Source organism: Morchella sextelata (genome assembly GCF_020137385.1).
Source record: "Morchella sextelata strain SCLS chromosome Unknown scls_12, whole genome shotgun sequence".
Classification (NCBI taxonomy): Eukaryota; Fungi; Ascomycota; class Pezizomycetes; order Pezizales; family Morchellaceae; genus Morchella; species Morchella sextelata.
In genome coordinates, this window is record NW_025408627.1 from 1333881 (window position 1) to 1346940 (window position 13060).

General features: G+C 43.3%; 2 protein-coding genes across 2 annotated transcripts; one reads left to right on the plus strand and one right to left on the minus strand.

Annotated features, from left to right (window-relative positions):
- Positions 1-213: 213 nt before the first annotated feature.
- H6S33_002254 (uncharacterized protein) lies at positions 214-1868 on the plus strand (the record flags this gene model as incomplete). The annotated part of the gene is made up of 3 exons (XM_044833622.1): positions 214-400; positions 516-1559; positions 1612-1868. The coding sequence occupies 3 exons, from the start codon at positions 214-216 to the stop codon at positions 1866-1868; spliced, it is 1488 nt and encodes a 495-aa protein (XP_044693397.1).
- Positions 1869-9179: 7311 nt separating this feature from the next.
- On the minus strand, positions 9180-11293 carry H6S33_002255 (uncharacterized protein; the record flags this gene model as incomplete). The annotated part of the gene is made up of 3 exons (XM_044833623.1): positions 9180-10140; positions 10362-10770; positions 10834-11293. The coding sequence occupies 3 exons, from the start codon at positions 11291-11293 to the stop codon at positions 9180-9182; spliced, it is 1830 nt and encodes a 609-aa protein (XP_044693398.1).
- Positions 11294-13060: the final 1767 nt, after the last annotated feature.

Sequence of the window (13060 nt, forward strand, 5' to 3'; positions counted from 1 at the left end):
TAGAAACGAAACATTAAATAAACAAAACGAGGCCCAGAGTCGGCTTCAATCACCAACCAGCCTCTACCATCTCTACAGAAAAGCCGTTCAAGAAACTCCTCAGGCCTCCCCGAATTCAACTCTAACGAAAAGCGATTTCTACTCCCCTTCTCCCTTGCTCACCTTTGTCGCTCTTTCATTTTAGTCACTCGTTAAATCTCATCCTCCGAAATTATGGAGACAAGCAGCCTGCCCTGGGATCGACGGTCATCCGTTTCCACTGCTCAAACCCTACCTCCGTTGGCAAACATCACGGGCAAGCCATCGTCTGCAAACAGTCACTCACCTTCCCTCAGCCAGCAGTCTGGAGACCTTCGAGATTCCGGCAACTGGTCGATGGCCTCAACGAGAGTCAGCAATAGTAAAGCCCCCTCCCCCTCCCCCTCCCCCCGTTCTCTCTCTCTCTCTCTCTTTTTTTACATACTCCCGGAGCAGCTGTAATACTGTCTGGAGGTGGCCAAGCTAACTGAATCAAGTTTCCGAATCATTTTCACCACAATTGACACTCCCTCCAATTGATGCCCATGGCCCCTCGCGTCAACATTCACAGGAGAATAATGGCGCTCCTTCATTCAGTTACAACCACTCCCCGACCGGTAGCACCTTTACCGCCTCAAACACTAGTTTGCACCACACAACTCCCCCCGGTACAATGTCGCAAGATGGGGCACTCCCTACACCTTCGCCGTCTGCGTCGCGACGAAGTAGCTTCGATAGTCGACTAAGCAATCTTCAGCTTTCGTCTCCAATAAGCGGTACACCTGCAGCTAGCCAGGTCAGTTTGGCCAGTACTTTACAGCGCGAAAGAGGAATTCAAAGTAATTCCCCGGCACCGCACAGGATGGATAATGGGCCTTCAGATGGCACAAATGGAGTTCCCTACAGCAATCCCTACAACAGATACAGTGTAGTTAGCAACAGCGATTCGATTAATGGATATAATGGAAACTCACCAAAGACTGGTGGTGTAGCTCGAACTGCTCCTCCAATCGGCGCATCAAGGTTTTCTTACAACCAAGGCCAAGTCCCTCACCCAAACGCTCCATCGCCAACAAAGGGTTTCCCATATGCTTTCCCCGATCCTGACCTTGCGCCACCAGGCCGAACTACAAGTCGTGAGGGGATTGCCCCGGGAAGGATCAGTACTGGAAGTTTGCCTGGTTCTGCGGCGAGTAGCATCTATAGCTCAAACTCATTACGTCCTGGCCATCATTCCCATATGAGTACGGACAATAGCTCCACAGCTATCACATATTCCAACAACCAATATCAGGCAGGTATGAATGGCAACCATCACCACCACCATCATCTTCAGCAAGATCGGAAATCAAGCCTGGGTCCAAGTGAGGCTGGCTCCTTGACTGCTACGCCATATTCAAGGACGCCCGAATTGAGGGTTAGCCATAAGTTGGCGGAACGGAAGCGAAGAAAGGAAATGAAAGACTTGTTTGACGAATTGCGGGATCAGTTGCCTGCAGAAAGGGGTGGGAAAAGTAGCAAATGGGAGGTTCTAACAAAAGGTTTTATCCCATTAAATCTCAACCTCCGATATTTTCTAACAGATAATTCTAGCGATTGAATATATCAATCAATTAAAGCAAAACCAGGATAATATGGGTCGCACCATTGAGCAGCTCCAGCACGAAGTTGAAACACTCCGAAATGAAAACCACATGCGCCTCGAAATGCAGGAGAACCTTCGGATTGAATCGGCCCAAAATTTTCATCACCCATCACAGCCCAATGCGTACCATCCGCAAACTCACCATGCAGCACACAATAGCGTCAGTAATGGACCAGGGCGGATGCAAGGCATTGAACGATGCTAAAAAATATTTATATCATTTCTCAACTCATGTTAATGTTTTTCCTAATTCACCTGCTGCGAGAATCTGTTCTCGCGGATTGCAACCTAAATTTGCATGGCTTGGCGCGACTACTTTTCTTGCAACAATTCCTACTGTATTTCTGTCATGTATGTTGACGGTGGCCTGGATGTCCCTTCTTCAACGAGTTATCAACAATCGTGGTATTTCTTTTCCCGCTGGATATCTTTTGCTTTTCTTTTTGCGGGGGCGGTAGTTTGAAAAAAAATCTTTTTTTTTTTTTTTTGGTGGGGGGGTACGGCTTATTCTCAGGTTTGTGCTGTGGGCGGGACACGGTAATTTGACCGAATGCTCACTTCGATCATGTTTTGAGTAAATATCCCACACGATCTAGGTAATATCGGAGGACCAGGCAGGTTTTCGATATAGTGGCTCATCTTACGTCTTGCGATATTTCTCATTCAATTGACCGATCTTTTCTTACATGTTTTTCTTTTTGGATTTATCTATTCATCTTGTCTGAGTCGAGGGAGGTATCTTTTGAAACTATCTTATGGGACAGGGTGTGCAAAGGACAGGAAATGGGTCGATACGGATGGGTCATGGCGGCGGGTCACAGGTGTTCTTTTTCTTGGGAGGGCTTTTTCATCTTTTACTATCTTGTCTACTCATCTTTTTATATTTTTCTTTGTAAACCCTCATCATGGTTGTATTTACTCTATAGGCCTATTCTCACGGGCTGAATAGTGTGTTGAAATCTATCGAAATGGATTTCGTATTAATTATCGAAAAACGAATGGCATAGGTTTCTGCATTTCTGATTGACTGGCCGAGTAATTGATTGATTGATTGATTGATTGGCACTCGATTCCCGTGGCCGCACCAGCTAGCCGGCGAATCCTTTGCAGCAATACCGTGGGAAGCAAATATTGGGCCAAATGACATCACACTGTATCACTCGTATGTCCAAGATTCACGAATTGCTATTCCAAATTAATCTGTTTTAGGATAAGATTTACGCAGGGCCTGGCTTAGCACTAGGAGATCTACTCTACCTAGGCTCGGCTTGGGTTCATGTAGCGACGTCCCGGGTACTGCGACTACTCTAGTAGGCATGTACGTAACTACGGGTACTACCTGAAATCAGGCTTTATTACTTATAGAACGAAGTATATACCTCTTTGCGCATTCTTATATGTCGCAATATTGTTATTGTGTAATCCGTCCATCTTTAAAATCCCATACAGTATTTATACAGATAACTATATGGGAAAACAGGGTGATATTACCGATATTACTGCAGTACAGGAGTTTAGTGGTGGAGGATACCATATCTGTAGATCAAATGAGCATATATATAATTATAAGGGAAAAAACGGCTTCTGTTTATGTACTTATATACTATACGAAGATCGATCGTGTTCAATCGAGCAATGCCTATATAACGAACGTCGGCTCCAATGTCCCTTTTTTTCATTGTACAAGTATTTTACGTGCGATTGGTATTCAGTATAAAGTACCTACGTAGAAACATCAGTGTAACTGGGTGGCCACATATGGGCGTACTAAATATATATGTAGTAAACATTCCACAGCATTTTGTAGACATGCACGGGCATGAATAAAAGAATACATACATAATCCAATCAGCCGTAGATCTAGTACTCAATACATAAAAGTGTTAAGAGCAGCTTGCGGGTTGACTGTTTGTGTCCACTGCAATGGGTCGTTTCTTAATTACGCGTAGTACTGTGTTCAGACAAAGGATTCGGCCTAACAAAGGACCAACAAGCAGCCGTTCGTAGACCAGTAAGAGCAACAAACGTACAACAGAGCGTAAAAGAAGCACATAGGCTGGATCATAGCAAAAGGACCATGTCTGCAGATAACGAAACGTAAATAAACAGGCATTTCGCACGTGTCATGTGGCCAATTAACATATAATGTGGCCTGAGTCATCTCCTATATATTTCTCATATTATACAAAAGAAAAACTTTGCAAATGGCGAGAGTTAATTGGACCGGGCTCGCACATGCAGGATAAAGAACCTCGACAATCCACCACTAAAATTAAAACCTCCCCGGGATTCTCATGTACTATAATCTGGCCAAGCTTACTAGACATCTCTATATAAATGAGGTGTCGAGTATTTTTTTTTTATGTACAAGGCTCTAGTGGCATTAAGTGAGCAAACTAAATGGGGTGTTGACAGGTGAGGATCCGTTCACTCACTAAATGCCAGAGCCTTGTATGTATATGCATTATAGCCTATCTACTCTCTGTATATAGTTCATGACCTGTTTTTTTCTTTTTTCTTTGTCAATGATTAATCGATTGCTCTCGTTGTGGCATAAGAATGCCTCTCTGGCTTTATGCTGGATTTATATATCGTACATGCAGATGATGGGCGGGATTTATATCTAGCATGGAATTCTATATTACTATCCGACTAAACAATTAGATCTCTAAACGTCCTTCATTAAACCCCTAAGTATCTACATGCACACCGTGCACCGTGCACCATGTACCATAGATCTGGTGGAGTACGAATATAAAGCGCGATCGAGGGTCCATAACGTCAACAAGCAATGCAATCCAAGACATACGTTCATGGTGACTTAGTTATAACTAAGAATACTATAGCGCGCGGCCAGTGACTCAATTATTTATATATACTCTGTATATATATAATACCAAAAAATGGTATGGATTCGCTACTAATGATGGGCACGAGACTAAGTCTCGAGACCTGACGAGACGACCTTGGGATAAGACGAGATGTCTCGAGAGTTTTTCTCCAAATCTCGAGATAAGTCTCGAGACTTCCGAGTGATGTTAAATGATCCAAATCAAGGGCTCTTCCTAATATTTAGACTTCTTCGTGATCAGATTTCCCCATATACAGGCTTCTGAAAATCGGGTGTGCATTTTGGACCCGAATTCTATCCACAATTTATTGCCAAGAATTTCTGATCCCTGTTCAAAAGTTCAAATCCGGATTGAGTTTAGCTTATAACAGTCTCGAGACTTACCTCAGGTCTCGAGACTTCCAAGACTATGGTGGGGCGAGACAAGACAAGACGAGACTTGGTGCAAAATGGTCTCGTCTTGCCTCGTGCCCATCATTATTCGCTACGTTATTCCCGTTAATGCGCTAGCTATAGTAATGCAGCAAGAATACGGCATTACTATATTCTTTTTGTAATGCCGGTTTGATTCCTTATTATTCACTAAATCCCGTAGTCATACAGTACTGATTTCACCCACTGTATATACATATATAGGTATATATTCGAATTCTCTTTCAAGCTTTAATTTATATGATTACGTATCCACCCCCTATAGTATACCACAAATCAACAAAGAATGTAATAATAATTACAGGTCCAATTAGAACAGAGAAGTTCTATTTCGAGCCGATTAAGAGAGCATAACAATATTTCGGGACATTGTAATTGGACTTCTAACTCACATGATAGGGGAATACTGCGATATCGATGGATTGTGCTAAATCTGTACACGCTTTAATTTGCCATGTATATGTGCCACCTACTATTATCGATTTCCCTGATCGTGGAGTTCATGAATTCATGGATCTCATCCTAAAGCCGAGTAATATGAGTTTAATGCGGTATGATACTGCTCTATGCCACCCATGCATGAATCAGGCCATTAATTGAAGGTACACGAGGCACTAGAGGTAAGGCGAAAAGATCTAGAGCGTATCGACTGACTTCTGCCTCGAGGTACGTGAGGAGGCTGTGGTTTATCGAAATGTTTCGATCTTGTTGGGGTATGTATGCTTCGGGCTACCCCTCGATGCGTATATACCGACCTCATGGATTACATGACTGATCCGGTCTTATTTATGGATATATACACAGAATTTTTAATGGACCACAACGCATCTAAAATTAACTCAGACCATGCCAATATTGCAATAGAAGAAATGGCTTCTGGGTATGAAATCTCAGCATGAACTCTTGTATTGGTATTGGCAGGTTGATAGATTTTCCCGCTTGTTGAATGATCGATTAAATTAACCCCACCTTCGCTTTGTGACGAGATTTGTGCACTTCAAATCGCCAGGATTGTGTGGTGGCATTTCAGTGACCTATAATTTTTAACATACATAAATGCTAGGGGCATATCAATAAACGAAGTTACGTTCTGGGCTTAGTACTCAAGAATATTGAGACCGCTGTTATATATTTCTGAGTGGTCCATATAATGATCAGCTGTTGATCTGGAACCCATTATATATACATGTATACCACGAATGTTTTTAGATAGACCCTAGGCCTGGTATATAAACACCCAGTGCACTTGAAATTAATTACCTACGTCATGTTCAAATATTTAAAACTCAACACTTTACGTGTCGATCGCGAGCCCAATTAAAATTAATCCCATGGGGTCGGACCTAATTAAACCACTTTGCGCTTAATTAATATGAGACTAGAATTTCTAGTCATTAAAGCATCGAGCAGGAACCTCGACACAGCCTGAGACTTACATCTTTTTACCCACCCCTAGTACAGTACCTAGGCTTCGGGAAAAGGTACTTGTTGGCTTAAGCTTAAGCACTTAAAGATTGAGTATCATGATGGGTCGATATTTCGGGATTAGGGCAATATTTTATAAATAGACCCAAGGTATATATATCGATAACTTGGAATTTCGAGATCATCACTTCCGTGAAGTTTGTGGATTTGATATCAGTGCTTAGTGTTCAGACATTTGCAAAGCTACCAAAATCTAAGGCCGGCGGGGGTTCAATTGATTCTAAGTACGACCAAATTTATCTCTGAAGGTGAGATTTCTTGATATGGGATATGTTCATCAATGAGCTGACGAGGGCTGCAAGAGGAGCAAGAGCAAGTGTTAGTTCAAACGCTAGTGCCAAGAACCATCCAAATACATAAGCAGTTCAAGTCTTGGCATAGTTACTGTTTGTGGGAATGTTGACCTTATAACCCTAACCCACATCGAGTGATGACACATGAATACATATATGGTGCGCCCACTCTTAAAGGTAGCGAATCGCGACGAAATGTCAATGGCTGATAACTTTGCAACGAAAAATGGTAAAAAAAAAAGCGTAATGATAGAACTCTAGTACTAGTGATGAAGTTTAGTTCTATCATTGCAGATTCTTGATATCTGTCTGGGTTGTAAAGTTATCAGAGGTTGAAATTGTGTATTTTTGTATGTAAAAAGCGCCAAGACTGAGCAAAGTAAAACAGTATTATACCCATTTATACCCCCTCAAAAGTGAATTGCGGCAGGAATACAGCAAAGTGGCTAGGAATAAGCCTTCTCATTGGCCTTGGAGTTCACCTTGCAGCCACAATTGTTCCACTTCCAGATACCGCCGTGTCACCTTTAAGAATGTGCACACCATACATACATATCCATATTATAGTCACTCAATATTACTATAATTTTACGGTGCGCGGTTTCACTATTACCATTATAAGTTTATAAGTAATATTGAGGGCTGACGGCCTATCCTACTATGGCTATTACTACCCACTTGAGTATCCGATAACTGGTAACGAGCGGCCGGAGAATTATAACACAGTTTACACCACTATATATATGCGTAGCATAAACATCCACAAAAATATACGCCGTCAAGCCACTTATATTATAATTACCAATACTGGCAAAGCACAGCGAGGTTATTAAGCTTGCCTTTTGATGGAAGCCCCGCGGCCGTTGCATTAACTGCTGCTTCGAGCGAGGTCCGACGACTCTTTTTGTTGATGAACTCTTAAAGGTACAAAGTTGGCTCATGCATTATAATGTAGTCAGTGGTTTACTAAGTTTTTATATATGATATATCTAATAAGTACTAGTATACTATATAATTATAACCTGTATGTATGTGTGTATTCTTTAAAGTCTTTGATTGGTTGATTCTGGGGGTGGGGGGGCCGGTTGGACGATATATTTGAGCGAATGGAGACACTCGTAGCTATGCCTAGGAAAGACAAGGGACTTAACCTAATCATGAAAAAATGCACAGCCTTCGACCATCTCATGTGATAGAGAACCATTTTTCCGGGGGGCCAAAAAGCGAGAGAAAAAAGATGGCTACATACATAGTCCTAATAAATTCTTGATTTGAGTTACGTCAATCTCTCATAATTACCAGTCGTCAGACTCCTGACGGTTTGCGATGTCTTATTGTCCCATATATGGAAAGGTCAATAGTTGATAGTCTAAGGAACAAAGGCTAAGTACCATAAGGTTTATGTTTAGAATAAAGCTATAAGAGTACGTAGCGTATATATATGGAATGAAATTATATATATAGTTAGTCCATGGCCAGCTTGCTTCACTCGTACATGTAACCAGGCGACTCATCAGCCTTGGTCTGGCCTACGCCTTATAATCGCCCGACTAATGTATTATTATAGACTGTAAAGGTAATTGCCACTGGGCCAGAAAGATATATATTTCTAATATTTAACTTGAGAGATATTGATATTAACATAAGTCGAGCTCAATATATCTATATACATTTATAAGTACAGGTGGACGCTGGCCTTCGGTCAGGTTTTAAATTTTATATCTAGGTACATGATCAGTATTTTAAATGAACCCTAGGCCTACAATGCTTTTCTAAGCATACATCATTAGTAAATACATTAATATGTAGTACTATAGTGTGATCCAAAGATAACCATTTAAATTTAATATATATGAAGGTATATCTATAGATCTATCGGGTCCCATAATTATCTTATTTAGACAGCAGCAGAAAATAATCTCCTGTCACTACCGGCCTTTACCTTTCTGTCTCGGGACTGACAGTACTTTATGGTTCGGAAACAACTAATTTACTGTATTCTCAAATTATGTATCATACAAAAAGATTATTTCAGCTCAATACTTAGTTGCATGCAAGAGTCACGTAAACCCTAGCCAATGAAAGTAGTTCTGACTTGACAATAATATTCAAATGTACCCAGTAATGACTATCTTTGATCTTAACCTATTAAAAAAAGCGTCAATATATACTCACGCGTTAATTAAGTCCTGAGAAATTTTTGTGAGGTCTGTGCTACCAAGAATTCTCAGGACTTAATTAAGTAATGCGCGAGTATAGAGTACCGCCTCCAAAAATTGAAATCATAATTAAAATAAAAAATAAAAAAAAAGGCGCGAGATAGAAAATATAATAGAAACAGAATTAAAAACCTCGCTGAATATCTATAAAAATTCCCCAAACAGAAAGAAAACACTCTAAACTACATGTAAATAGGTATCGTTTTCCTTTCGTCATAAATCATCACTCGGCAAGCTCATGGACTACACCCTTTTGGCACAACTACTCTTCCCTTCACATCCTCTTCTGCGCATTCCCAAATGACCTCTTTAACACCTTTGAAAACCTTCTCCACCGCATCTACCGCCCAAATGACATCGAGATGTTCGTATTCCTCAATAACGGATCTGTGAACAAGCCTCACATCCGGCTCCTTACCCTTATCAAATCTCCGCAGCAGCCTCGCTCCATCAACAAGGTCATCACTGCCCGCTATCCAAAGTGCGATTGGAGGGCAGCGCGAATCATACCACGCACCGCCCCCGACTGAGGACGATGATGAAGAAGCAGAGGGCGCTGGAGAGTGTTCGTCCCCTCCATCGTCGTTAGGTCTTTCCCCGTTTGCAAGGGCGGATTGATGCTTCTGTTCTTCTTCTGCTTCTTCAAGAGCAGCTTCTTCTTCTTCTTCAGTGTGAGTAGAGAGAATACACCTGTGGCGAGCAAATCCGCCCAACCACCAGCGAAGTGTCTCAGACGAGACATAAACAGGCGCAAATTGGAAGAAACGGCTACGAAGCCCACGGTCCCAGAGTCGATCACTCCAGCCAAACAGGAACCAAAATACACGATAGCCAAGAGCGCCGTAGATGCTCGCGGGAACGGTGGAGTGCATCGTCAACATGAACGGAATGAATGCATGTATCCCAAAAACTATGCGGAACATACTTGGCGGGATGATCTTCATGAACTTGAAGTAGAACTTGTCAATAAGTGGGCCTGCGTAGACCGCAGGGGCGAGAGCACAGAATACAGTTATCTTTTCGCCGATATCGGGACGTTGTTGCTTGGCAAGAGCTACAAAGGTTTGTGTTGTTCCCTGCGAGTGGCAGACGAGGCCTAGCTTCTTGAAGTGCGTACGGGCTAGAATATGATCGATGAATGCAGGGAGGTCAAGAATGCCCATTTGCCTAATATTCCATGCCCACATACGGGGGTCGCTATATTTCAAGACAGTATGTGATGGTTTGAAACCGCAACGGTTGTTACCAAGCCAGACATCATAACCACTGGGAGAAACGAGTGAGTAAGAATGCAATATTGGAGAGGTTTGATGGAAAGAGCAGACCTTTTACATAAGTAAAATGCCAAACTATCTTCATCATTAACACAAAATGATCCTGAGCTCTGCAAAAGTCCATGCATAAGCAACACTGGATACTTCTTTCTCCCTACCCTTGCACCGCCCTCGCCGACCTCGCCAGGATAATACGGTGGATCATCGGGGTCAAATATGTGTTGCAGGTTAATAAGAAAACCATCCTCTGTTTCTACCTGGAACTCTTCAAGCTCGAGTCCAACTCTTCTAGCATAGTATCCGACATCACATAACAGCTTATCCTTGCCGCCTGTACGCTGTCTATTCATTGCTCCTCTCCCGCCGATCTCAGCCTCGCCAAGGGTGTCTAGTGAGTTTTTCTTCTGGCTCCTCCACACCGCTTCTTCAAGCCGCCGTTTCTCGGCGCGTTCCTTTTCAATTTCGTTGAATGGGCGTGATGCGTCCGGATCTACTCCCTTTAAATTTTTGATTGCGTTTGATACAAAGACTGGTATTGACTTTGCGATAGACCCTGCCACAATCACACCAAGAAAAGACAGTGATAAAGCGCCGCTCGTAACGCGAAAAAACATACACTGCAATCTTCTCAGCGGCGTAGCAGGTCCGTAAACCGGCAAAGGTGGAAACAATGGATTGGTTGATGCTGGCGCACGTTCTATATTCGTATGTGTTTCATCTTCCTCCCCACTTATGCCAGCTGTTCGTTTGATTTTACCTTTCGCCGCGTCAATAACCACGTGCGGAGACGTCTCGTCCCTACGTGGCGAACTCGATAATAACCCATGCTTCCCTTCCTGCTCTTCTTCTTTCTTTGATCTCAGAGCGTTGAGCTTGCGCGCCTCGCACAGGGGGACTCCCGGGAGCCTGTGACGGTCCTCGGTCTCTATCACGGTATCGTTTGGGGTGATCTCGATTGCCCTGTACGCGGAACCTTCGTTTTCGCCCACGCCGAGAGAAACGGATTTGCCTTTAAGTGAATCATCGTCAGAACTCGAGATGAAGGAAGAGGTAGATGTGACGGAGGAGGGCGACATGATTCAGTTGTTTAGGGAGATCAGTGTCGTGTGTGGGTACGAGTTTATATAAGAGGGAGCAAAAAACAGTACACAACAAACGGCAGCCGCGCCGTTGAGGGTCCTCCTGAGACAGGGAGGCAGGAAGGAGATGCTCTGAGTCGCTGTCGCTAACTAAGTAGGGGGTGGGGGGGATGGCACATGATGTCAGCGGCTGAAGGAGCTACGTGCCAACCTGATTGCTTGTCTTTGGGGGCAGGCATGTGAAATCCAATGCACCCTGTCAATCGAGGGACGGGAATATCGTTGGTGGTTAGTAACTGATCGCAGACATGAGAAAAATTCTTCTGCTTTGAACGGATCGTTATTGTTGAATCTTATTCGTCTAAAAGCGCTGCCGATGTGTTTGTAAAGACGTAATGTAGTGTGGGCGATTGAAGGATAAACTCGCCATATGGTTGCAGCGAACGTGGAGGAGTCCAGGAGCAGCTCCAAGGGGTCACATCTATCGATTCAGTCCTCTAAGAACTCTATCCAACAGCGCGAGAAAGCTCCACGTCAGGCTTCTTCTTAAAATCGCTGATATATCAGCTATCAAGCTAAGGTTACATGATCACGTTCGGCTGCCCAATCAACAGCTACATGTCGAGCACTCTTCAATACATGGACCACCTGTACCAGGGATGCTTTTGGGAATTTTGGCGCCCAATACCGCAACACTACATGTGCAATACCTATATATTTATCGAGTTCCATTTAAAGATTTGTCTTTGTTTATTATTGAACGTATTTAAAAGGTTTCAAGTGGGCTTCCCAGTGTGAATGTCGTCCTCACCTTACTGCCTATTCCAGTCTTACTAGTTAAGACCTTGCCTTGAAAGCACATAAAACATGCACGCATGCAGCCAAAGGTCGCACAACAGATCAGTAGGTAGAGTACTCTACAGAGGTGTTGCCCAAGGAGATAATGTACAGAGATCTTATCAACCACGGGTGATTATTACGGAGAGTTCCGTGTTCGGATAAGAATTGTACGACCCTAGCACTCCTTCATGATCGGTCACTCGAGGGCCGGCACATGAGGGGAGGGCTAACTACATGTAAGTACATGTAGATTTATCGGGGTCGCTTGGAGGAGGAAATAAAAATGACTTCCGCAAAGCACGGCTTCCTGGCACCGAGTCATATGCGATATCATCAGACACCTTAGGTAAAGGGGCCAAACTCATTACCAAGCGGCTGCCTGTAGATGTCCACAAAAAGCTTGAACGCGTCCTGACTCGTGATGCGTCTTGAGTAACGTACTACGAAGTATGCAGGCAATTTGTGGCACATCAGGGACAAGTGTGGCTGGTATAGGGTTGACCGTATGTTGCCCTAGCAGACAGTCCCGTCTTGGCGCCACGCACACAATGGCCTGCAATACTCTGGCGCATACACACACATCGAAATTCTCAGGACCTACAGCAACAAAATAAACGACAACCCCCCGCCGACGAACCCCCCCAGCGCACCGACTTCTCCGCCATACTACGGCCGTAACAAACTAAAGTCGCCGCAATCATGAAGTTGAATATCGTGAGTTTCCCAGGTCGTTCTTTTGAGTTCTAGCTGTTCTGGACGTAATTTCTGTCATTATCATATAATTGGATGACAGCCCACTAACGATAAGCTTTTATAACTAGGCGTAAGTCCTCTACCCTGGTCAACTTAATCTTTTTCAATTACAACTCCTTCCCCGAGCATAAAGAATGAAAGGTTGGGATAAGATGGGAGAGCTGGAAAGGA